Source organism: Filicampus tigris, chromosome 5, assembly GCF_054856515.1.
Source record: "Filicampus tigris isolate MCC_2025a chromosome 5, RoL_Ftig_1.0, whole genome shotgun sequence".
Taxonomy (NCBI): domain Eukaryota; kingdom Metazoa; phylum Chordata; class Actinopteri; order Syngnathiformes; family Syngnathidae; genus Filicampus; species Filicampus tigris.
The window spans coordinates 16457501-16481620 of record NC_141221.1 but is presented as its reverse complement, the minus strand read 5'-3'; the positions used below and the strand labels follow the sequence as shown (position 1 = coordinate 16481620).

At 40.9% G+C, this 24120-nt stretch overlaps 4 protein-coding genes, 1 non-coding gene and 2 pseudogenes across 8 annotated transcripts in view; 4 read left to right on the top strand and 3 right to left on the bottom strand.

Moving 5' to 3' along the window:
• The first annotated feature begins 2330 nt into the window (after window positions 1-2330).
• On the top strand, window positions 2331-2437 carry LOC147147524 (U6 spliceosomal RNA). The gene has a single exon (XR_015087007.1). It is a non-coding gene; the product is annotated as a U6 spliceosomal RNA (small nuclear RNA).
• A 511-nt stretch (window positions 2438-2948) lies between these two features.
• On the bottom strand, window positions 2949-8485 carry LOC147147523 (uncharacterized). Its single transcript, XM_086029859.1, has 5 exons — window positions 8245-8485; window positions 7338-7945; window positions 5908-6043; window positions 5744-5829; window positions 2949-4596 (listed from the first exon to the last, which is right to left on the bottom strand). The coding sequence occupies exons 2-5, from the start codon at window positions 7468-7470 to the stop codon at window positions 3446-3448; spliced, it is 1506 nt and encodes a 501-aa protein (XP_085885985.1). The 5' UTR covers window positions 7471-7945; window positions 8245-8485; the 3' UTR covers window positions 2949-3445.
• Window positions 8486-8638: 153 nt separating this feature from the next.
• Window positions 8639-11369, bottom strand: LOC147147522 (uncharacterized). Its single transcript, XM_086029867.1, has 2 exons — window positions 10916-11369; window positions 8639-10418 (listed from the first exon to the last, which is right to left on the bottom strand). The coding sequence occupies exons 1-2, from the start codon at window positions 11091-11093 to the stop codon at window positions 9346-9348; spliced, it is 1251 nt and encodes a 416-aa protein (XP_085885993.1). The 5' UTR covers window positions 11094-11369; the 3' UTR covers window positions 8639-9345.
• LOC147147521 (uncharacterized) lies at window positions 11134-15498 on the top strand (annotated as a pseudogene). The gene is made up of 2 exons (XR_015086723.1): window positions 11134-11556; window positions 12671-15498. The product of XR_015086723.1 is annotated as an uncharacterized LOC147147521 (transcript).
• On the bottom strand, window positions 11641-19670 carry LOC147147520 (uncharacterized). Of its 2 annotated transcripts, XR_015086721.1 has the most exons (3): window positions 19253-19401; window positions 18601-18686; window positions 17730-17876 (listed from the first exon to the last, which is right to left on the bottom strand). XR_015086721.1 is itself a non-coding variant. In XM_086029858.1 (2 exons), the coding sequence occupies exons 1-2, from the start codon at window positions 19548-19550 to the stop codon at window positions 16651-16653; spliced, it is 1524 nt and encodes a 507-aa protein (XP_085885984.1). In that variant the 5' UTR covers window positions 19551-19670; the 3' UTR covers window positions 11641-16650. The 2 variants fall into 2 exon arrangements, 1 of the variants encoding a protein (XP_085885984.1); XM_086029858.1 differs by lacking the exon at window positions 18601-18686 and having other exon boundaries at window positions 11641-17876; window positions 19253-19670.
• On the top strand, window positions 15084-20560 carry LOC147147519 (uncharacterized; annotated as a pseudogene).
• Window positions 20561-21445: 885 nt separating this feature from the next.
• The window catches only part of LOC147147518 (uncharacterized), a 3830-nt gene continuing 1155 nt past the window's right edge, over window positions 21446-24120 (top strand). The window contains exons 1-4 of one of the 2 annotated variants that reach the window (XM_086029866.1): window positions 21450-21578; window positions 21651-21741; window positions 22677-22991; window positions 23679-24120. The exon at window positions 23679-24120 is cut by the window's right edge and continues 1155 nt beyond it. In XM_086029866.1, the coding sequence (XP_085885992.1) occupies window positions 21564-21578; window positions 21651-21741; window positions 22677-22991; window positions 23679-24120 (863 nt within the window). In that variant the 5' untranslated portion in view covers window positions 21450-21563. Of the gene's footprint in view, window positions 21742-22676; window positions 22992-23678 lie in introns of both variants that reach the window. The other variant, XM_086029865.1, reaches the window with a different exon arrangement.

The following is a 24120-nucleotide window of genomic DNA, read 5'->3' as shown; positions in this document are numbered from 1 at the left end:
TCGTTTTTCACAGTAAGGAAAGAATGTGCTTGTGAGTGTTGTTATGTAATCTGTGCGTATGTGTTTCCACAGCGTATGTGTGTGAATACTCATTATTTGAACGAATATCACACCCGAAGTCGATACTAATTTTCTATTAGCATGTCAATTGGATTTTACATTGACTTTAGCATTATCACTAGTGATGTTTTAAAAACAAAACATGTCTTGTATTTAAATACAGGATGTGTGTAATCATTTTTGTTGTGTGTTAAGTTTTTGAGTAAACTCCAACTGGAGTGTTAAAACAGCTTAAAGCACGCTTAAGGACAGCAGAATCACATAACGTCACACGCTTGCTAGCAAGTAACGTTGCATTCACGGTGCTTTCATAATGTCAGGAACCTGCACACTCCCCGCACTTTTCAGCACTTTAATTGTCCTCCTTCGATTGTAATGTTTTGGAGATCAAGGGAAGCCAAAATTAACATCACAATTGAATTGCCCAGCCCTAGTCAGAAGTGTGCATCAAACTGGGAGGCTTTTGCATTCATTAGAACCCAAGAAAAACAGTTTATAGGGATAGCTACCATCACCGGGATAGAAAATTTGATCCATATTGCCAGAGCTGGGCACTTGACCCTTTTTTGCCTTTCCGGCCGCGACCATCCATCCATATTCATAAACGTTGTCAGCCCCCCCCCCAAAAAAAGCGTCCGTGACTGACGTCGCAGCGGGAGAGATGCTAACGGCAGATGCTTTTTTAAAGATCATTAACTGGCTAATTTACAATTCAAACCCTCTGTGGACATGCTTCAAATGCGCCAGTAGGAGTGTGCTTATTTGCATTGCGAGCCCCAGGGTTGGATTTGTAGTATTGTATGTATAATTATTTGGGTCCAACAGACGGCCAGAAGTCGCAGTCAACAACTTCCTTATTTTCCACACTTCCCCTCCTTCACACTTCCCCGCCTTCAAAATAAAAGCATCCCAGCAAACCACTACACAGCAGGTTTGCTACGGCGTATTTCCGGAAGTAGGGAAGACGAGACAGAAGAAGTGCATGAACTTCACCCTGATGTGCCAACGTCATCCTTGAGTGCTGCGCGCAGCTTCACTATACTCGTGGACACAAGTTGCAATTAATGTATCCATTGTCATGGAAAAAAGGTTGATGATAAGTCCAAACACTTACTGCATTGATTACATAAAATAATGAGGTTGGAACAATAAGGAGGTATGAATAACTTATTCCTACTGCTTTTTGGATAATTAAACGGTTTTAACCCTTTCATGCAAAGCGGTCACTACAGTGGACAGCTATTTCGCCTATATTAATTCATCTAAAAAATATATTTATATTTTAAATAATAACATTAAATCATAATTAATGCAAGTAAGGGTTAAAAATATTAAAAATGTATATTTTTAATTATTTAAATAGCTGTGAAAAAATGCTATTGTCATATCATGACTAAGGGGGAAAATTGGCCAATTTTATCGTCCAAATGGCCGACGTTTGCCAGTTGTTTTTGCCTTTATGTACTGTAGGTGTACAGCAGTTTTACACAAGTAACACTGTTTTCATTATTACACAAAAATCTATATCTATCTAGAGGAGGAGCCTGCGCGTTTCTCTCTCGGCTCTCTTCTTGAAGCGTCCTCAAAATCGCCACAAGAGGGCAGCCTTGCGTCACCGTGGTCGGCTAGCTAAAAAAACAAAAAATAAAAGATGTGGTGGCTAGCGGGTGAACCCGACGCCAATCTCATCAAAAAGTTCAAGTAGTTGGTACAGGAGCGACTGATGACATATTTTAAAATGTTCAACTGAACAAAGGCGTCGTACGAGCGAAAAGGAAAACAACTGGAACTGTTAGAATCATATCATGTTGCACATCCAAGCTCTGGCAACACGTTTTGTTGTAAAAACATTTTTATTGATTAATAAAGTAAACGGACTCACAGTTTTCGAACTACAAAAAAGAACCGTTAAGAATTAGTAAGCGATCAAATTATATTTAACAACAAAGATACGACGGGCTCAAACATGGAAGTCATGTCGAGGACAGCTAATCAGGTCTCTGTGTTTAGAATGCAATTTACATATATTTCCCATCAGGCCCCTCGCCTTTGGCAAATAGCATTCGGTCCGCTAATGCGTGACCACGCTAAAGTCAATGTAGCTTCAGAGTCTCTTTACAGATGTTAGGTCTTTTAATGGATCGTGTTGACGTAATTGTCTTCAATGGAAGTGTAAGTTTGGTGCCTGTCTTAGTCGTAAATTGGCCCCGTGAATCCATGTAGCGTGCAGATGGTAAGCTATATACTGCTGTAAGACCTGCCAGTCTTTAGTGACACTTCGGTGTTACACACACTAAAATTGGAACAGTACAGAGAAGATTAGCATGGTTCCCTGCGCAAGGATGACACGCACAATCGTGAAGCGTTACTGATTTTTCATGAATAATTTACATTTTACATTACATTACATTTTTTGGGTGGGTTACTCACATGAGTACCAGGAGATTGTCTTTGGTAGTCACTAGTGGTTCAACGGAGCACATAAGTCACAATTCGGATCGTCATGGATTTTGTTTTCTTAAAATAATTTAATGAGCAAAAGTGTTCGTATAAAATAAAGGCAAAGTTGTATTTTTATTTATTTTTTGTTAATAATGAAAAATACCTTGAAGTGCAATTTAAGGCCCTTTAAACCTGGACTAATTTGAAACCTTACTTTGAAACACTAAACCCTAGTTTAAATTCCTACTTTTCAAGCCCTACTTTTAAAACCCTAACCCTAGTTTAAAACCCTACTTTGAAACACCAACCCGAGTTTGAAACCCATAACCCAAGTTTAAAACCTAATTTGAAACCCTAATTCAGGTGCGAAAGCCTTCCTTAAAACCCTTACTTGAGTTTAAAAACCCTCATTTTAAACCCTAACCCTACCTTAAAAGCCTAATTTGAAACCCTAAACCTAGTTTGAAACCCTGTGCGGGCGTGGCAGACGGGCTATGCTTCTCGATCCCGGAAGGACAGCCCTTCAACATGATGTTGCAACCACCCAAAGCTGGATGCCCGGGGCCCCCGCCCGTTTGGACCCATCCCATTTGCAAGCCCCTGTTGTGCAGTCAAATGATGACAACAATAAGTTGTAAAATACAGCAAAACTCTTCAGAAGAAACAAAACAAACAGACGAATCTGTGGACATTTTTTCCTCAAATGCTGCAATACAGCAGAAAACACTGTTAAACACTAATTGTCTTTTATTGCATGTCCATGTGTGCAGTCAACTTCTACTTTCCCCGCAAATCAAACAACTAAAGCATTTATCACCCATTATATGATATGTAATATAACATAACTTTTTTTTAAATCACAAAATGAGCAAGAAAGGGTTTCTTTCTTCCAAGCGTGTTCTTGTTTTTCCATGAGTGCCTCACGAGAGAATAATTTGCCAAACTATGAGCAGTGAAAAGGTTTTCCTCTTGTGTGTATTCTAATGTGTTTCACCATGTTTGGCTTGCGTGTGAATTTTTTTCCACAATATGAGCAACTAAAAGGTTTTTCTCCTGTGTGTAGTCTAACGTGTGATACCATGTTTGGCTTTCGAGAGAAAGTTTTGCCACAAGTTGAGCAACAAAAAGGTTTTTCTCCAGTATGTGTTCTCATGTGCGATACCATGTTTGGCTTGAGGGCAAATTTTTTACCACAAATTGAGCAAGTAAAGGGTTTTTCTCCTGTATGTGATTTCATGTGTGATGCCACATGTTCTTTTCGAGAGAATGTTTTAGCACAAACCGTGCAACTGAAGTGGGTTTCTCCTGTGTGAGTTCTCATGTGGGTTACCAAGTTTGGCTTTCGAGAGAATGTTTTACCACAAGTTGAGCAACAAAAGGGCTTTTCTCCTGTGTGCGTTCTCATGTGCGAGTACACGTGTGACTTATGTGAGAATGTTTTATCACACATTGAGCAACAAAAGGGTTTTTCTCCTGTGTGTGTTCTCAAGTGCGATACCATGTTTAGCTTTCGAGAGAATGTTTTACCACAAATTGAACAAGTAAAGTGTTTTTCTCCAGTGTGTGTTGTCATGTGTAATTCCACATGTTCCCTTCTTGAAAATGTTTTACCACAAGTTGAACAATGAAAGGGTTTTTTTCCTGTGTGTTCTCTCGTGTGGATCCTAGAACATTTTCTACGTGTTTCCCTGTTGCCAAGCGTTGTCTCCTTTTCAGGGCATTTTGGCTGTTTGTCGTCACCTTCACAGTCTGTGTTGCTTCTCAAAGGTTCTTCCATATCGTCAGTGTCCGACAGTGGAGCTATGAGGTCGTCTGGTGGTGGATCTCCACAGTGGCCTCCACTTGGACTGTTTTGACGAAGCTGTGACCACTTGGGTAGTTCATCTTGGTCATCTTGACTTTTCACTAAAACAACAGTCAGTGGCAGTTCACTGATGTCAGCCTCCTCCTCTTCTTCTTTCATGTTTGGCAACTGCGGATCTTCATCTTCCTTTTTCACATGCTGGGTCGGTGGAGCCTCTTGCTTTAAACTTGAGCTCAACCAATGCGACTGAAGGGGAAGTTCTTCATCACAACTGATCAGCTGCTGGACGTCTGCAAGACACAAGTAAATCAGTTAAGAACGGCCAAAGTGTTGACAATTTTACAATCAAAACTGACAGTAAATCTAGTCAATTGTGTCATTCTTATAACAGTAACACTCGATCCCAGTATAACACATTTTTTTATTGAAAAACACAACATTTTGTACTTTGCTGTGATATTTTCTTCTTTACCCGTCATTTCATTTCAATCCATTTCCCAAGCTCCAGCAAACTGCAAAAGTTGCAAATGCAAACCGCTGTCCTGAACGCTGTGTTTCGAGTGACTGATTCTGAAAAAACACATGGCTGATTTTGGTTTGTTTTGCCTGTTGTTTGGACCGAGAAGAAAATAATGAAATCCATGCCACAAAAACTTCAAAAACTCAATATTTGAAAGCAGGTGGATGGAAGGGAAGCACGTGTTATAAACAAGTAGAAGAAGATCTTTGAAACTTTTTACTTTCGTGGCAGGGATATCAGCATGGAATGAGAGGAGGTGATAAAAATGAGACTTGGGTAAATATGTTGCCTTTATATGGGCGAACCAAAAGTGTCTCCCTCTCTCTCTAGGTTGAAGCCAGCAGACGCCAGCGTTGCATTTAAAACTCCAAATGCTAAGCCCAAACTGTTTGACAAAGTCTCTATTGAATAACTCAGACTTAATGAATGATGTTCTATAGACGCCAATATGCAGTAAGTGTTGCTTCCATTTACACGTTTCATAGATTGTATTTGTGTATGTGTGTAAGTGTATATGTAAAGTGTATTATTGAAGCTGTGATTTATTGATTTATTCTCTCTGTCTCTCTCTCTCTACATATATATATATATATATATATATATATATATATATATATATATATATATATATATATATATATATACATATATACATATATATATATATATATATATTATTTTTATTTTTTTATGTGAAAGCCATTTCTTTAAATGATGACTCATTATACATTGGAGACCTCACAGTTCCTCTCGTCTGTTATTTTACATTTTACATTACGACTGAGGAAACCATCTTATCCACAAGTATTGTCTTGTATTCCTAATTGCATTACTATTATTTTATTATAAATATTAGTCCCTTTACTAAACTGTTTTTGACGATTCATTAATGAAAACACGTTAGAAGTAGATTAGACCTTGGAAGGGCAAAACGATGTAATTCTTGCCATCAGCTTCCAGTTGTTTTCGTTGTCGCTCGTTCTCCTTGTTCGATGCCATTGTTCTGTTAAACAGTTAAATTGTGTTATTCGTCAACCAAATATTTCTCATGTTTTAACGTTGTGTTTTCAATCGATTTCACCTGGTCTTCGTCGGGTCGTTTTTGTGTCGTCTTGAAGCCACAACAACGTACCCTTTTTCTTCTTCGATGGTGTTTTTACGGCGGGTGAGCATCCACGGTAAGACACTGCTGCTGTGCTGCGGTGGTATTGCGGACGCTTTAAGATGAAAGCCGAAAAAGAAGTACGAAATGTATTACAGTATTTGCAACCTCCACTCCCCGATATTGCTCATCCCTCTAGAAATGCAAAACAATGAGTCGAGCACAACAACGAAGGAACAAATATTTGGCGGAATGACATGTTCGCTTCTTGAATTCACATTAAAAATTCTCTCTATGTATATGTTTATATATAAAAGTTTCAATAAAGCTGTGCAACCCCCCCCCAAACTTCTCCATGTCTGAATGATTACCAGCACGATACGTCCAATTCATGCTTTATGTTTCAAGTGGAAATTAAACTCAAACGTCAAGTTAAACAGTTTAAACTTTGACAATTAATCAATCAATCAATCAATCAATCACATTTTATTTATATAGCACTTTTCATACATAAAAATGCAACTCAAAGTGCTTTAAAACATTCAAAGCAAAACATAGAATTATCTTCAATCAAAAGAAAAGATAAATTATTTAAAAGTTGTTAAAAGCCAAACTAAAAAGGTGTGTCTTGAGCTTCCTCTTAAAAATATCAACAGTCTCTGCAGACCTGACATCCTCTTAAGTGCAAATGACAGCTTTGTTCTACAATTGTGGCATCAGTAATACAAACGAATTAAACAATTGTTTGTTTTCAAAGCCGTATGTGATGCAGTGCAAAAACGGTGTACAATCATCAAAATGTAAAGAGGATATTACATCCTTGGTTAAAACGGTAAGGTCGCCACCTGCAACCACAAGATCTAACTGTGTGTTGTTGTTCATGTTTTTAAAATTTTCGTATCCCAAATCATCTTTCCCCACTGAAATGAAATGAAATGTATCTGTTCCAGCAACCTAAAAATAAATATCAAATATCATGTGCAATTCAAGCCTCTTGCATGTTAGTTCGACTTCATCTACAGTTCTACACCCTGCTACATTGCACCTTTGCACACATTTAAACCGTGGATAACCACCTCCCTTATACCTTTAGCATATTTATTATCTTATTTTGTAAGATATCATGTCCTTGGAAGATACAGTCCCAGTAAGAGTGTGTATCAAATATCTGGTGAGCTTCGCTTCGGCCAACACTCGCTAAAATAAGAAGACATTAAATATGTGGACAGACCTAGATACACAAGACGATGTGATTCTTGCCATCAGCTTTTAGTTACTTTCGTTGTCGCTTGTTCTCTTCGTAGGAGGCCATTGTTTTGGTAAATAGTCTGACTGTGTTATCACCTTCCCCCGCGTCAACTATTTCATCTTTTTGACGTTTTTTATTGTCTTTCTTTCACTTAAATTACCTCCGAGTCGCGTCGTTCTGAAGCCACGCCTTTTCCGCTTTTTTCTTCTTCGGTGGTGACGGCAAGGCACGGCTCCCATCTTGCGGCAATATTTAAGGCATTTCAAAATAACAGCATTGAAAGAAAGACGCATTGAAAGAGTTATAAATATGCTTAGAGACGCAGCACAAAAGCACCCTTTCAGAGCGAGAACGAAACCGGCTGCTTCATTCCTGTGTCGGGAATACAATTGCCTTCTGAGAGAATCCTTTAGCACAAGTTGAGCAAGTGAAGGGTTTCTCTCCTGTGTGCGTTCCCATGTGTTCCCACATGCGGCTTTCGTGAGAATATCTTACCGCAAGATAAGCAATTACTTTTTTTTTCCCAGTGTGTGCTTTCATAATTACCAAAGCTATAACTTTCGAGAGAATCTTTCACCACAAAATTAGCAATTGTTTTGCAATTTGTTTATTAGATGTTTTCTTGTTTGGACGACTTGTCCCCCTTTTAGACCTTCATTGTCTGCATTGCTTCCATGTCATCACTGTCTGACAGTGGAGCTATGAGGTTGTCTGGTGGCGGTGGCTCACGCGGTGTTTCTTTCTGAGGAACAATCAGGTGCTCAACGCCTACAGAACACAAGCAACAGAAACACACAACACAAACAAAATATATGACGCGTGTTGAATGAAGTCACACTGGTCAAAGGGGTGTTGTGCTGAAGATTTGAGGATCTTTAACAACTAGTACTAATAACTCCTGATTTCTGGTGTCAAAACCACTGACCGCTCCCCTTTGATTGAGGTCCAAAGCTGAGGAAGTAACATTTACCTTTTTTTTTTTGGTCTCACGCTTTTGAGGAACACAGGTACAGTCAACCACAATTACTAGATAAATACAACGTTAAATTGTAGTTTCGTGAACACACCTTCGCCGCGTATATTTGAGTCTTGCAAACATCTTCCAGTTGACGTCAGTGTCGCTCGGTTTCCTTCTCGCTCGACAAGGTTGCTGCTCGTACGACGCGCTCGTGCTTTCAGAGTCCGAAGAGCTCGTTAGTGTCCACGATCAGTCGCTGCCGTGCCAACTCTTTCTACAATTTGTTGTTGTGCACAAGAACAATTGCACGTCGCCCTTTGGCCGTCGTCGTCGAAGCGTGAGTTGCTTTGTTAAAATTTCGCCTTATCTTCTTTGTTGGTGTCACGTGGTGAGCAGATCAGGCATGGACCATCGAAGAAAAAAATTGGAAGTTGAGTACACCTCTGCATAACACTGTACGTTATTAGCATCACAGCAAACAAAGAATGAATTACAATTCAAAATCTGCTTAACAAATTCATTAGCATTGTTCATACTCCCTAGGCACACTTTGGCAACGAGAGCGCCACTGCCACCTACTGTAATGGATGTACAATTGCACTCGATTTTAGTACGACCCCAAAAAACAAAAGGCAGGTTCCCTAGGGGTCTCACGAGCCCCCAGGGGAGCCTCCCCCACCTTGATTACAGTCAAGATAGGGCTTTCAGTATGCTAAGATACCGCTTGAAAACATGAACGGTACAAACACTATTTCCAAATGAAAAAACAAGATTTTTTTTTTCCAGCATGCATTCTCATGATAAATGGGCTGTTACTTGTATAGCGCTTTTCTACCGTTGGTACTCAAAGCACTTCACACTGTACCTCATCTATCTACTGATGACGCAGCATCAGGAGCAACTTGGGGTTCAGTATCTTGCTCAAGGATACTTTGACATGGTCACAACGGCCTGGGATCGAACCCACAGCCTCTGAGTTGGGAAACGACCACTCTACCACTGAGCCATGGTGCCCCATGATACCATTTGATGCTTAATAGTGAATGTTTTTGTCACACAACTCTGGTTTGGCATGCCTGACTGAGGTGGTGCAGTGTTCGTCCACCAACCTGAAAGTTGTGGATTCAATCCTTAACCCTTTGTGACCATGTGTCCTTGATGAGGAGACGGTGAGGAGCGCTTTGAGTACCAGAGGCGGAAAAAGCGCAACTCAAGTAGAAGCCCTTTTACCGTTTCGTTTTTCGTGAGTAATCATGTGTAATTGCAGATGTTGCTTTCGAGAGAATATTCTGCCACACAACGGGCAACTAAAGGGTTTGCCCTCTATGTGCGCTCTCATGTGTGGGACGGGATTTTGCTTTAGAGCGAATTCCATGTGTGTTGTCATGTGAAATTCCAGATGTTGCTTTCTAGAGAATGTTCTACCACATGACGCGCAGCTAAAAGGTTTGACTTTCATGTGTGTTTTCTTGTGTGATTCCAGTTGTTGCCCTCGAGAGAATGTTTTACCACACAATGAGCAACTAAAAGGTTTTTCTCCTGTGTGTATTCTCAAGTGTAATTTCAGATTTTGCTTTAGAGCAAATGTTTTCTCACACGATGAGCAACTAAAAGGTTTTTCTCCTGTGTGCGTTCTCATGTGTTTGACCAGAGTTCCCCTTAGAGTAAATCTTCGAGCACAAAATGAACAGCTATAGGGTTTTTCTCCTGTGTGTGTTCTCATGTGTGATGCTAAATTTGTCTTTTGACTGAATATTTTGCTACATAACAAGCAATTGAAAATCTTTTCTTGTGCGCCTGTTCTCATTTTTTTCTGAGAAGTTTTCTTGTTCTGTGTTGTCTCCTTTTTAGAGCACTCCGATCGTCCGTTGTCATCTTCACAGTCTGCCTTTCTCTTCAAAAGTTCGTCCATGTTGTCACTGTCTGACAGTGGAGCTAAGAGGTCGCATGGAGGCGGCCCTCCACGGTGGTCTACACTTGGACTGCGATGAGGAAGCGCTGAACTCTCGGGTGGTTCATCTTTGTTGTCTTCACTCTTCACTAAAGCAACAGTCAGTGGGATCTTGACGTCAGCCTCCTCCTCTTCCTCTTTAACAAGGGGAAACTGTGGAGCCTCTTCTGCCTCTTCAACCTGGGGTGGGTGTGGAGGATTCTCTTCGACTTTAACATGGGGAGGCTTTGGATGCTTTGCTGCCTCCTTAACCTGCTCTTGCTCCAAACTGGAACCCCCCCACTTCAGCTGAGTGGGAAGTTCTTCCTGAGGCCCAATCACCTGTTGAACGCCTGCAGGACACAAACGACATAAACACAGTTTAGCACAGTGATCCACAACCACCGGTCCGCAGCCCGCTACCGAGCAGCACAGGGAGATGGGCAAAAAGAAAACTTTTTTTTTGTTGTTAGCGGATCATAATTACCTTCCAGAGGGTAATACAGAAGTTTGTCATCTGTTTTCTTGCAAGTTGAAATGAAGTAGAAGTAAAAGTGATCATATTGTATCATATTTATACTAGACAGCATTCCGACTGTTTCGATGTTGACACGAGATGGCCTTTCTTAGAATAAACGAAAAATAACTATGTGTTACCCGGACAGCTATTTAGTAATGTGTGACCTCCAACCTTTGTACCCATTGTGAATTACAATTAGCCGAGCTGAGGACGTAACGTTTATCTACGTTTATTTGTCATGCTTTTTGGGAAGACAGGCACACCCAGTGATATGTTTTTCACTCGATTAGATAAATAAAATAGTTGTAAATTGCAGATTCGTGAACAAACCTTTGACGCGTAGCAAAATTTGAGTCTTGCAAACAGCTTCCAGTTGTCGTCGGTGTAGCTCGGGCTCCTCATGGGCTCGACAAAGTTGCTCCTCGTACGAGGCGATCGTACTTACAAACAATTCGAATATTTCGTCGGCGGCCGCAATCAGACGCTCCCTGACCAACTCCATCAACATTTTGAAGTCGTTCACATTACAACACTTGAATGTCGCACTTTTACCGTCGTCGTCGAAGTGTGAGCTGCTTTGCCAATAAGCCACTTTTTTTCTTCGTTGGTGCACATGGTGTTCGGAAAATAACGCTGAGGTAAATTACCGCCACCTACTAGTATGCACGCCATACGGGCAAATCAAAGAAGAAAAGCCGGAAGTTAGCAAAAGCAGCTCACACTCGGACGAGGAAGGACAAAGTGCGACGTTCGAGTGATGTTGTGTGCTCGCTGAACTGTCAACGGCATCGAAATGTTGAAGGAGTTGGTAAGGGAGCGACTGATTGCGGCCGCCGACGAAATCTTCGGCCTTTTTGAGAAAACGATCGCGTCCTACGAGGAGCAACTTTGTCGAGCCAGAGAGGAGAGCGAGCGACACCGACGACAACTGGAAGCTGTTTGCAATACACAAATTGTGATACGGCTCGAAGGTCTGTGCACTACACGTCTACTCAATATTTAGCGTGGAAAACTCCACGTTAATTGTGTTTTACAAAAAAGAGTGATACCATTGGTTCAGACTTATATTTTGTTTACTCTCGAATTTTCCTTGTCCAAGAAAAGTCATTTGCTGTCAAACAACGACGAAATCAAGACACCTTAAGATGACAACAGTATGATCACTTTTGCCGCAAGTTCATTTTAACTACCAAGTAAAACAAAAAGACGGCTGCCATCCGGATCTCCCCAATCAGACAGTCAGAAAGCTGCCTTGGCGTGCCGTCACGTTACATTGTTACACGTTTACAACTTCTACACGGCCTCATTTACAACAATGTAAACACGACGTCGACTTGAAGAGACGGAGATTATTATCAAAATACAATACAATTTTATCTACATAGCGCATTTCACAACAGCTACAGCTATAACAAAGCACTTTACATACAACAAAAAAATAGCCATAAACAAAACAACATCTACAAAAAAACAAAACTCAATTACAAGATATTTCTGGGTAAAACCGAGGAATACAGTCTAGCAAATTATTCCTGACCTCACTTTGACCAGATTTGAATCTTTGAACCACTTGAAGATCTGTCAATTCGGGACCTGATAGGGGCCACCACCCAAAAAGGCTTCATGTCGGACCCTGCCCTAGCATGATGCATCATAATGTTTATCTAGCTCTCATATTTATTTATTTATTTACATCTTTATTTCCCTCTCCTCTGTATTTGTTCGTTATCTTTAATGATTGTTCTATTTATATTTATTGCTACACTTGACCTTTGTATTTGATGAATCTTTAATTATGTATCATCAACATTTTTTGCAAAAATAAAGGGGAAAATAATCAAACAATACTGTACTCATTTGTCCTAGTTTAAAATCGCACTATGGTCAATGTTCCTTTTCTTTGTAGCTAATGGGGCTAAGAGGCCAACCCAAAAAGAAACCATGCCTCTGTTGAAGTTGACCACCAATATATCTGGAAGTTACATTGGTTTGGATAACACCAGTCTGCCTTAATATCCTGTCATTCCGTATCATATATTTATCTCATGTGAGCTAAACTGTGTTTGTGTTTCACGTGTCCTGCAGACACTCCGCAGCTGATTGGTCGAGAGGAAGACCTTACACCTCAGCCGCAGTGTTGGAGCTCCAGTTTGGTGCACGAGTGTCCACAACCCCTCCACATTAAGGAGGAGGAGCCACAGCCACCCCAAGTTAAAGAGGAAGAGGACGAGGCTGATGTCAGTCAGTTGCGACTGACTAGCGTCTCTGTGAAGAGTGAAGACGAACCACCGGAGCCACCACAGCTTCATCATCACAGTCCAAGTGGCGACCGCTGTGGAGGACCACCACCAGACGACCTCTTAGCTCCGCTGTCAGATTGTGATGACTTGGAAGAAACTTTGAGAAGCGAAGCAGACAGCGAAAGCGACGACGAACAGCCCAAATGCTCTCGAAAGAAGACATCTCGGAACAGCGAAACTCATCAAGAACAAATGAAAATGGGCACAAAGGAAAACCTCTTCGGTTGCTCTACTTGTGGTAAAATGTTCTCACTTAGGGAAAATTTGCTCAGACACATCAGAACGCACACGGGAGAAAAACCTTTTAGCTGCTCAACTTGTGGTAAAAGATTCACTGTAAAGGGAAATATGGTAGAACACTTGAGAACACACACAGGAGAAAAACCCTTTAGTTGCTCAACTTGTGGTAAAAGATTCACTCTCAAGGCAAATATGGTAAAACACCTGAGAACACACACCGGAGAAAAACCCTTTAGTTGCTCCACTTGTGGTAAAAGATTTACTCTTAAGGCAATTATGGAAGAACACCTGAGAACACACACTGGAGAAAAACCCTATAGTTGCTCTAGTTGTGGCCAAACGTTCTCTCAAAGGGTAACTATGGTGAAGCACATGAGAACGCACACAGGAGAAAAACCCTTTAGTTGCTCAACTTGTGGTCGAACTTTTTCTCAAAGGGGAACTATGGTTACGCACATGAGAACACACACAGGAGAAAAACCCTTTAGGTGCTCAACTTGTGGCCGAACGTTCTCTCAAAAGGGAACTATGGTAACGCACATGAGAAGACACACAGGAGAAAAACCCTTTAGTTGCTTAGTGTGCGGCGAAAGCTATGCTCATAAGGTCAGTTTGGCGTTACACATGCACACACACTACCCAGAGAAGTAAATGTTTTGCCGCCAAATTTTGCATTTCACTCATCTGGAAAGTGATGAGCAAGGCAAGGCAGCTTTATTTCAATAGCACATTTCATACACAAGGCAACTCAAAGTGCAACTGAAAGCACAACACCTAAACGCATTTACGAACAAACAGCTAAAGACGTTCAAAGGCAAAGCAAAGTGAACAAAAGTAGCTTACTAAGAATTGTAAACGCGATCTACATTGACATCTAAACACATTTAGAAACTAAAGATTTCAAGAAATTTGAAAGCAGATGAAATAAATGAAAAATAGCTTTCTGAAATTAATAAAGTGACCGTATAGTGACATTGATTTAAAATGATTTAAGATGCTGAAAATACCTTAAACAAAGTTATGGGGAAAAAGCATAGTTTTGAACCTGTATTTGAAAGCATTTCAACTTGGGGCTGACTTCTTTTGGCACCTTATTCCATTTGCGTGCAGCGTAACAGCTTAATGCTACTTCACCATGTTTGCTTTCAAACCCTGACCTCCACAAGTTAAGCCAAGTCTGCAGACCTTAGAAACCTACTGGGTTTATATTCAATTAGCATTTCCTGAACCCAAACCATTCAGTAATTTGTGGACCAGTAGCAGAATTGTAAAATGTATTCAACAGCTGACTGGGAGCCAGTGTAAAGCCTTTGGGACTGAACTAGTATGTTCCGATCTCTTTGTACTGGTCATAAACCGAGCTGTTGCGTTCTGAATGAGCTGCAGCTGTTTGATGCTCCTTTGAGGGAGTCCCGTCAGAGGACCATTGCAATACCTAGTCTACTGGAGATAACAGCATAGATAAGCTTCTCCTGGTTTGCTTAAAGTGGACTTTGAGTTTAGTTCATCTCCACTTACGTTCCGCTTTCCTGCAAGTTACATTTCAAAGTCACGGTGCTTGTAGTGCACCTACCTCCAAGGTGTTTTAGTTGTGTTACTTACATTTTTTAAATTTTAGTTTTAATAGGAGCAACAGCGTCCGGGGCATTTCAGATTTTGCGGATGAACTTATCCAGAAGCCCATCAACAGTCTCTGCATTCTTAGTTGGTGACACAGCCATCATGTCTTCTCATTTACTGTATGTTGGAACTTTTGGGATTATTTGCAGTACACACATAAATGATCTGAGATAGCCAAATCCTTTACATCAGCAGATGAAATGTCAACGTCCTTTGCGATAACGAGGTCAAGAACGTGACTTTGAGCGCGTGTCCGACTTTTGACATGTTGTGAGAGACCAAAAAGTTTCAAGTTATGGATAAAGTTCTTTGGTATTTTCATCCAAATTTTGGTCAACATGAGGTAACAGGAGACACGTACTGCTTAGTTCAGAGGTTGACAAGCTAACCTTGTAGCTTTGTAACTCGAGACTCATTCCTTCTCATTTCTCTAGCCAGCTCACTGTGGCTTGTAATCACAGGGATAGCAAAAGCTTCCTCAAATTCCTTAGCTTCAATGAGCCCTGACTTATTCTGGGGACAACAGCGTCGCTAGGATATCAGTAAGTAGCCTGGATGTCGAGCATATCAGGCAGCCCTCGGGTGAAGATACTTCAGGAAGGTCAACTGGTGGATGGCTGTTCGGTATTTTGTTTTCAAAATATCAAGATCTGGTGTAAAGCGCACTGAAGCATACTGTACATGTAACATTGCCGTAAGTCATTTGTTTATGTGTATTGCTCTCATTATTCAATAAAAACAAATTGGATCTGGTCTCTTTTTTTCACATTTTTGCAAATACAGGGGCAGACCAACGGAATGCAAGGACGGAAGTGTTTTAAAAGGACGAGACGGATGGGGTTGGAGGACAATCGTTTTTATGAATAAAGATGGAGGGACGAGGACGGAAGGTTACCCAGGTAGCAGACGGGGGACGGACCGGCAGACAAGGGTAAAATGCCCAGCTCTAGGTTTTGACCTTGTATCGTCGAAGAAGTAGCTTGCAAATACGTATTGCCTTCCGGCGTGCTAGGTGCCATTTGAACGCATTTTTTTTTTCTCAAAAGCCATAAAAATTGTGAAGGGGAACAGTCTAGGTATATACAACTTGAACGAAGCGTTGCCTGAGAACTCAAACAGGCTGGCGTTTGTTTTTGTTTTTTTTACCTCCTGTAAAGTCATTTTAACACGACGAATATTCCCCCGACAGCGACGATATATAAAAATAGGTGATGCGCACGTCCAACATGTTTACTTTATATATTTTTAGTTTAGTTTATACTTTATATGGAAAAAAAATCACATCTACTTTTCATTTTATCGCTAAAAGTAGCGAATGCTTGACTCTTTCGTGACATAGGTTGCTTTGACTTCACTCTTCCACTAGATGTGACTAATGCACCAAAGAAGCTACGCTACTTCCTGGCCTATCACCCATGCTTCATACTGATCTAGTTGTGTGTGTTTATTCTTCTTTACAGTATAAAATAACACATAACAATAATAATGACAATAGTTAATAATAATAACACAAAGAAGCAATATATGATTAAAGAAATGCACCAACAAGTCAAGAGAAATGGCAATGACTTATAAAATAAAGATTTTGTCCTAATTTAACTTTATGTGAAGATTTTGGACAGAAGATATCTCATGAAACCAGACCTGAACATTTTGTAGGTGGATAAAATTAAACACATGGAGTAAGAGATCTGAGGAGGTCATTTTTAAGTGAGGTGTACTGCTCTGCAGTATACTGCACAGCTAAATGGAGCGCTTACAGCTCTTGACAACTATCACACTTTCAAAAAACAATATGTGGCTACATGGGATACAGCGGTATTGGGGGGCATACGATCAAACATTCATTCTCCCTTGTGTGCAGTCAAAGTGGACCCACGAGCGTAGCTTCCACCACAAACGGAACTAAAAGGACTTCTCTCCTGTGTGTGTTCTCATGTGCCTGACCATGTTTCCCTTTTCAGCGAACCTCTTACCACACGCTGAGCACTTAAACGGTTTTTCTCCTGTGTGTGTTCTCATGTGATTGACCATGTTTCCTTTTTTAGAGAATTTCTTACCACAAGCTGAGCAACTAAAGGGTTTTTCTTTCGCGTGCATTCTCGTGTGTGAGACCAAATTCTGCTTCATAATGAATGTTTTGCAGTAAAGTGAGCAACCCAAAGTTTTTTTTTCTTCTGTGTGTGTTCTCGTGTGCTTGACCATGTTTCCCCTTTCGGAGAATTTCTTACCACATGCTGAACAATTAAAGGGTTTTTCTCCTGTGTGTGTTCTCACGTGATTGACCATGTTTCCCTTTTTGGAGAATTTCTTACCACAAGTTGAGCAACTAAAGGGTTTTTCATTTGTGTGTGTCCTCATGTGTGAGACCAAATTCTGCTTCATCATGAATGTTTTGCAGCAAACTGAGCAACCAAAGGGTTTTACTCCTGTGTGTATTCTCACATGCCTGATCATAGTTTGCTTTTGAGAGAATTTCTTACCACAAGCTGAGCAACAAAATGGTTTTTCTTGTGTGTGCTTTCTCATGTGTGATTCCAGATGTGAATTTTGAGAGCTTTTACCATAAGTTGAGAAATGGACAAGTTTTTGTTCTGCATGCATTGTCATGTGTCGATACAATATTGATTCCTTTTGACAGCTTTTATCACACAATGAGCAGGTTAAAGACTTTTTCAGCATTTGTGTTGTTTTCTTGTTGCCAGTTGTCTCCTCTTCGGCGCATTTCCACTGTTTGTCGTCACCTTCACAGTCTGCGTCACTCCTCAAAGGTTCTTCCATGTTGTCACTGTCTAAGGGGGGAGCTAAGTGATCTCCTGGTGGTGGTCCTCCACAGTGGCCTCCACTTGGGCTGTCATGATAAAGCTGTGACCACTCGGCCGGTTTGTCCTCATAGTCTGCACTCTCCACAGAAACATCAGTCAGTGGAAATTTGCCCACTTCAGCCTCCTCCTCTTCAACATAGGGGGACTGCAGAGCTGCAGCTTCCTCTTTAACGTGGATGTGCTGTGGATCCTTTTCTTCCACTTTAACAAGCGAGGACTGAGGCTGAGGATCCTCATGCTCTAAAATGAAGCTCACCCCTTGCGGCTCAGGGGGAAACACTTGACGACCAATCAGCTGCTGGATGCCTGCAGGACACAAGTCACAAGTGAGTTTTGTTATTATATTTACTGCCATACATTCAGAAACATTTTACAGCAATAACGAGGTGGGAAGTAACCTTTCGAACGTGTTGGTGGAGAGACAAAGCACACAATCAATCAGACAGTCTGTTCGTTATCCGTTACTTCCTTCAGCAGCAAAGAACATGGGACCATTTTTAAAAAAAGCAACAAAATATATATATATGTTGTAAATGACACCATTCCAATTTGTGAAACAGTGCAAGAAAGTGAATGGAGTGAGGCAGGGAAGTTTTAGTGCTTTAGGATATTCAGTCAAAAATCATCAAATACATCCATTAATACTGGCTATTAAATTATATTATATTAAAAAATATGATTAAGTGGAGAGGGACATAGCGATGCTTTTTATAATATGTGAGTATAAAAGCGTTTGAAAAGGTAAATTATATAAACTGTTGAAGAATGTTGTTAATATTTACAGTAAAAGTCTTGAGATGCTACACTTGTTCGATAATAATACTTAAGATGGGTTTCAAGGACATTACAAAGTTCAGAGAATAGAAGTATTTTCTCAAATTCACACCTTTTTAGATGATGCCAAGCAGTAATATTCAAAATCTTTGGTGGCAAATATTAATAAACAAACTTAAAAAGTCAGATAGTTGCAACAGATATATATATATATAAAAAAAAAACAGGACAAAGTGGCCTAAATTGCATAACTCACCTTTGGTCAAAAATTGAAGTGAAGTACGGGAGGGCGGGGGCCTCTAACTCTGTTTGCCTTGGGCCTCCAAATGACTAGCTACGGCCCTGGACAAAGCCAGCCAAAGTGTGATCACTGGCTGCTCGTGCTTGATGACGAAGGCAGCGAGGAGCTGCACCACACATTGAACATCGACACTTCACAATAAAAACATGTTTTGTGGGTGATTGGCATTACAGATAAATAGCAGCTTCGTCATATATGACTGATGTTCATAGAGTAGGCTTTTTATGACAATAATTATTTATTATTTCAAAGAGTTCCACGATGTATTTTCCGGTGTATAATATGTGTTTAAAATCTTCATACGTTTCCCCCCCCCCCACACCCCCCACACCCCTTCCACGCTCCTGAGCCACTGAGACAGAGATTAAGAAGTTAAGAAAGTTTAAAAGTCTGATTTAACAAAAACTGTCACACCTAAAATCTTGACACACTTTGACTTTGTATTAAGACGTTGGTAATTTTGTTCCATGATTTATAAAAGTCGTGACTTTCTTAATATTTATTAGAGGGACATTTTACTTATATCACTGGGCTCGTCTTTACAAGATCTGTCTGATAATGCTGGTCTGATACAAACTAATTCATCTTGGAAACTGTCCACACGTACCTATCCGAGCGTTGAGGTCAGCAACTGCTCGTTCCAGCTCACGCACCGCAACCTCTTGAGCGTCTACAGCACGCTGAAGTGGTTCGATCGAATTCTTGAATTCCTGTCTGACGGATGAAATTTCAACTCGCAGGCTCGTGGAAAGTCGGTCAATCTTGTCAAATATCTCGCTTCTAAAAGAGTCCTTCATCGCCTGCAGGAGCGCAGCATCCAAGGTGGTGACGTCGTTAGCATTTCTCCACACCGAGGAATCTTTGCGGCCTGCTTTCGTGGATTCTTGTTGAGGCTCGCTAGACATCGTGGCCTGTCGGGAGTCGTAAAAGTTAAGCGAGAAGGTATCTCGGGTGGGTTACAAAACTACTAATGTGCAAAATGCTACACACACGAAGTTACTTTCTTTCGGGGCAAATAAGGAAAACGTCTTTCTTTTTCTTCAATTCAATTGCGGTCTTAGCATCCGACTTGTTGCATCAGCGCCCCCTCTTGGAACTAACCTGCTACCACCCATCATACTCTTTCTTCCTCTCTTGATGATGAATTTGACCACCGGCTGTCATTCCTGGGGATCATCAAAGATTGCATTTTCTTTCTTTTTTTTTTTTTACCTTGACTTGTATTTCACAACAAATTTGGAAGTTGATGTCTGCATGTTGCCATTGACTGGTGTGTCTGTGCAAAGTGAAGACCAACCACCTGAGTGGTCACAGCTACATCGACACAGTCCAAGTGGAGACCACTGTGGAGGACCACCACCAGACGACCTCTTAGCTCCACTATCAGACAGCGACGACTTGGAAGAGTCTTAGAAAAGTGACACAGACGGTGAAGGTGATGACAAACAGTCATGGTTGGAGACAACTATTTGGCAACAAGGAAACATCACTAATGCATTTAAAATATATTCCTCGCTCAGACTATCGTAAACATTTTACTAAAAATTCAACGTTGATTTGACACGTGAGAACACACACAGGAAAAAAAAAACTTTCGATGCTCAGTTTGCTGTAATTCTCTCCAAAAGAAAGTGTGGAAACCCACATGGGAACGCAGACAAGAGAAAAAACGTTTAGTTGTTCAACTTGTGGTAAAGCATTCTTTCGGAAGCAACATGTGGAATCACACATAAGAACACACACAGGAGAACACCCCTTTCGTTGCTCGATTTGTGGTAAAAGATTCGCCCAAAATCCAAACATGGTAAAACACATGAGAACGCACACAGGAGAAAAACCCTTTTCTTGCTCAATCTGCGGTAAAAGATTAATTCAGAAAGTCAACATGGTGATACACGTGAGAACCCACACATGAGAAAAACCCCTTCGATTGCTTGTTGTGTGAGAAAACATTCCCTATAAGTCACAACTGGTATTACACTCGAGGATACACACAGGAGAAAAACATACAGTTGTTCAGTTTGTGGTGAAATCTAAGCTCATAGGTCCACTTTGACTGCACACATGTGGACAAACAAACAACAACAAAGGAAGAGAGGGATTTATGACATAAACTTTAGGTTTTAAGGACTAGAAGGTGGCTTGAGTTCATCTGGTCTGTCTGTCCCAAGCAAAATTATTTCTATCACCTAAAAAGTGATGAGCTGCTGTGTGTGTGTAAAAGTGTCATTGTCCAAATACTTCCGGAACGAGCGCTGTATTCTCAAAAATGAGAATGTCAAATGTAAAGGGAACAAAAGCAGTATAAAATATACATATACCACCATACATATTTTTTCCACGTTTTTCATCATTTGCAATCAAGATGGAAAGATTCTTCCAGGATCTTTTGCAGCTTGTCATCACTGCCTTCATTATGTCATCCATTTCATCACAACTCTCGCCTCTTCTTGTGCACTGAACCAAGCAAGCGCCCCATGGAGGATATTTTTGTAGACATGCAGGTTGATTGTCTGGCCCACATTGGAGGGAAAAACTTGCAGTAGGGTTTGAAAAGTGTTTTGTGACACCAGACTTGGAACTCTTTGCCACACCTTGTATACGTTTTACTATTCCCCACATATATAAGTGTGTTCAAATGGGTGAATAAGAGGCTTTAACTTTTTGAACTATGTAAAAAGGTGCTTCATAAAGGTCAATCCAATCACTGGCTTGTATCAGTTCACAGGGCAGATCTGACACATACAATATGGCGGAGGAGCATACGTATCCCAACAACGGTTAACTAACACAAGGCGGGTTTTTCGATAGTTTGACGTCATATTCAAAGTGACATCGAAAGAGAAAGGCCCAAGTTAACGTAGCAGCCACGCTTCTACTGAACGACAACTTCTATCGTGCTATCGTTGAACATCACAATGTTGAAGGAGTTGGTAAGGGAGCGACTCATTGCGGCCGCCGACGAAATCTATGTGCTTTTTGAAACAACCATGGCGTCGTACAAGGAGCAACTTTGTCGAGCGAGGCAGGAGACAGAGCGGCATCGACAACAACTGGAAGCTGTTTGCAAGACAAGAGTTGTGATACGTGTTGAAGGTCTGTTCGCTAAACTTCTATTTAGTATTTGTAGCATTTGATCTATCTAAAAAAGGGCGTTAAAACTACACTGATTGTGTATGTTATTGAAAAGGCAACTCGAAGTGTTAGAACTTACTTCGAGTTATCTTTCGTTTATATCGGCACATTCCTGGTCCAAGAAAGGACATAAATCATACATGGACACGCGCTGAACGCCTAAATGTGTGAATTTGATGAAATATATTTGCTAAAAGTTAATTTCAACTGGCAAGCACAACAATCAGACGGCAGCCATCTTGAGTTTCCCTTTCAGCCAATTGGAACACTAGCTTGGCGTCACGTGGCGCATAGATTTTTTTTTTTAATGTACGTGTATAAGGGATGTAATTAATTTTACGGCATTATGACGATGTTTGTGTACTTAACTATACACATTTTTTTCGAGTTCACACCGTAGTCGAGTGTGGTTCTGCATTTGATTGAAACGACAATAAATTCATAGGAAGTACTGAAACTGGTTTGGGAACCATTAAAAAATATGTGATTGTAAATATGTTACTTTAGCTAACTGTGGGGTTGATTGGAAGTGCAAAGTGGCTAATGTTTATGTTGTGACTTAGGCAGAACGTTTGACTCGATGTGTCAAGCTGTGTGATAAAACGATATATATTGTGGTGTGATGTAAAAACTTTGAGTAACCCAATGACTTGACTCACCTGCCTGAAATTTAGTGCGAGCTTGACTTAACTTTCTTGAATTTTGCCTGAATTAATTTTGGAACCAATCTGACTTCATAGTGCTATGGCGTTCATCTTGTCTTCTTTTTAAAAATAGGTTTAGACTTTCTTTTTTTCAGACATATGATTTTTTTTCCAGTAAAGGGAAAAATGTATGACTTTTTTCCACATATCATATTCAACCCGTGTGAATTAAGCTGTGTTTGTGTCTTGCAGACGTTGAGCAGCTAATTGGTCGTCAGGAAGAACTTCCTGACGTGAAGTGGGGAACCTCCAGTCTGGAGCAGGAGTATCCTCAGCCCCCCCACATTAAAGAAGAGGAGGAGGAGGTTGGTGTCAGCAGGTTGCCACCGAATGGTGTCTCCGTGGAGAGTGACGACGACAAAGATGAACCGCCTGAGTGGGCACAGCTTCACCGTAGCAGTCCAAGCAGAGACCACTGTGGAAGACCACCACCAGACAACCGCTTAGCTCTACTGTCAGATGGTGGCGACATGGAAGAACCTTTGGGGAGCGGCGCAAACTGTGAAGGTGATGACAAATAGTTGAAATTCTCTTGAAAAGTGACAACTGTGACATCACGCACATAAAGAGCATTTCTGCAGCTCAGTCTGTGCTGAACCTTTTCTCGAAACAAGACATGATAAGACCAATGAGAACATACACACGAGAAAAAAACCCGTTTCAGGTTCTCAATTTGTATTAAAATATTGTGTACAGAAGAAAGTGTGCAATTAGAATACATACAGGAGAAAAACCTTTTCAGCGCTTAGTTTGTGGTAAAACATTCTCAAGTCTGCCAGGGAGGAACCATATTGTCCACTACCTGTCTTGCTGAGCGCTGTCAAGTGCAGTAATTTCCCCGTTGAAATTACGGCCTATTATTGTCTTTATTCATTGTCTACTGTTTGTAAAGTGCTTTGTTACAGCTCTAGCTGTTATGAAATGCGCTATATAAATAAGATTATATTGTATTGTATTGTAAATGTAACCCTTTTGTACCCGACGTAAACATTGAATGGGCATGAAAACAACTTTGGCATGCCATTATTTAAGATAAACATTCTTGCTTGTGGTCAAACAATTGCCTGTCTCTCTTTGTGTGCACATCGTTAATCACTAACGCACAAAAAAAAAAAAAATTTAGTCGGGAAAACACCACTTTGACTAGTGTGATTTTATACCAAATATCATATTTGTGTTGCTTGTGTCCTGCAGACCTCCAGCAGCTGATTGGTGGTCAGAAAGAATTTCCCTCTCAGCCGCTATGGCGGCTCTCCAGTTTGGAGCTAGAGCATCTACAGCCCCCCCGCTTTGAAGAGGATGAACAGGAAGCTGATGTCAGCAAGTTGCCACTGACTGGTGTCCCTGTGAAAAGCGAAGAGGTCAAAGACGAACCACCGGAGTGGTCACAGCTTCACCGTCGCAGTCCAAGCGAAGACCACTGTGGAGGATCAGTGCAAGAGAACCTCTTGGCGCCAATGTCAGACAGCGACGACACCGAAGAACCTTTTCGAAGCGACGCAGACTGTGACGGTGACGACAAACTGTTGAAAGGCTCTCAAAAAGACAGTCCCAACAAGAAAGCGTCTCGTAAACGCAAGAAGCGTCCCACACTTAAAGAACATTTCAACTGCTCCGCTTGTGGTAAATGTTTTAC

Bases quoted from the DNA above. Each gene is read 5' to 3' on its own strand.
- LOC147147523 (XM_086029859.1), bottom strand. From the start codon at position 7,470: ATGCGTCTTTCTTTCAATGCTGTTATTTTGAAATGCCTTAAATATTGC. The intron at 6,044-7,337 runs GTAATTTAAGTG...TTCATCTTAAAG, and splicing joins CAGAACGACGCGACTCGGAG to CGTCCGCAATACCACCGCAG. The intron at 5,830-5,907 runs GTGAAATCGATT...ACTGTTTAACAG, and splicing joins AACGACCCGACGAAGACCAG to AACAATGGCATCGAACAAGG.
- LOC147147522 (XM_086029867.1), bottom strand. From the start codon at position 11,093: ATGTTGATGGAGTTGGTCAGGGAGCGTCTGATTGCGGCCGCCGACGAA. The intron at 10,419-10,915 runs GTTTGTTCACGA...TGTGTCCTGCAG, and splicing joins AATTTTGCTACGCGTCAAAG to GCGTTCAACAGGTGATTGGG.
- LOC147147520 (XM_086029858.1), bottom strand. From the start codon at position 19,550: ATGTCTAGCGAGCCTCAACAAGAATCCACGAAAGCAGGCCGCAAAGAT. The intron at 17,877-19,252 runs GTACGTGTGGAC...TGTGTCCTGCAG, and splicing joins TGACCTCAACGCTCGGATAG to GCATCCAGCAGCTGATTGGT.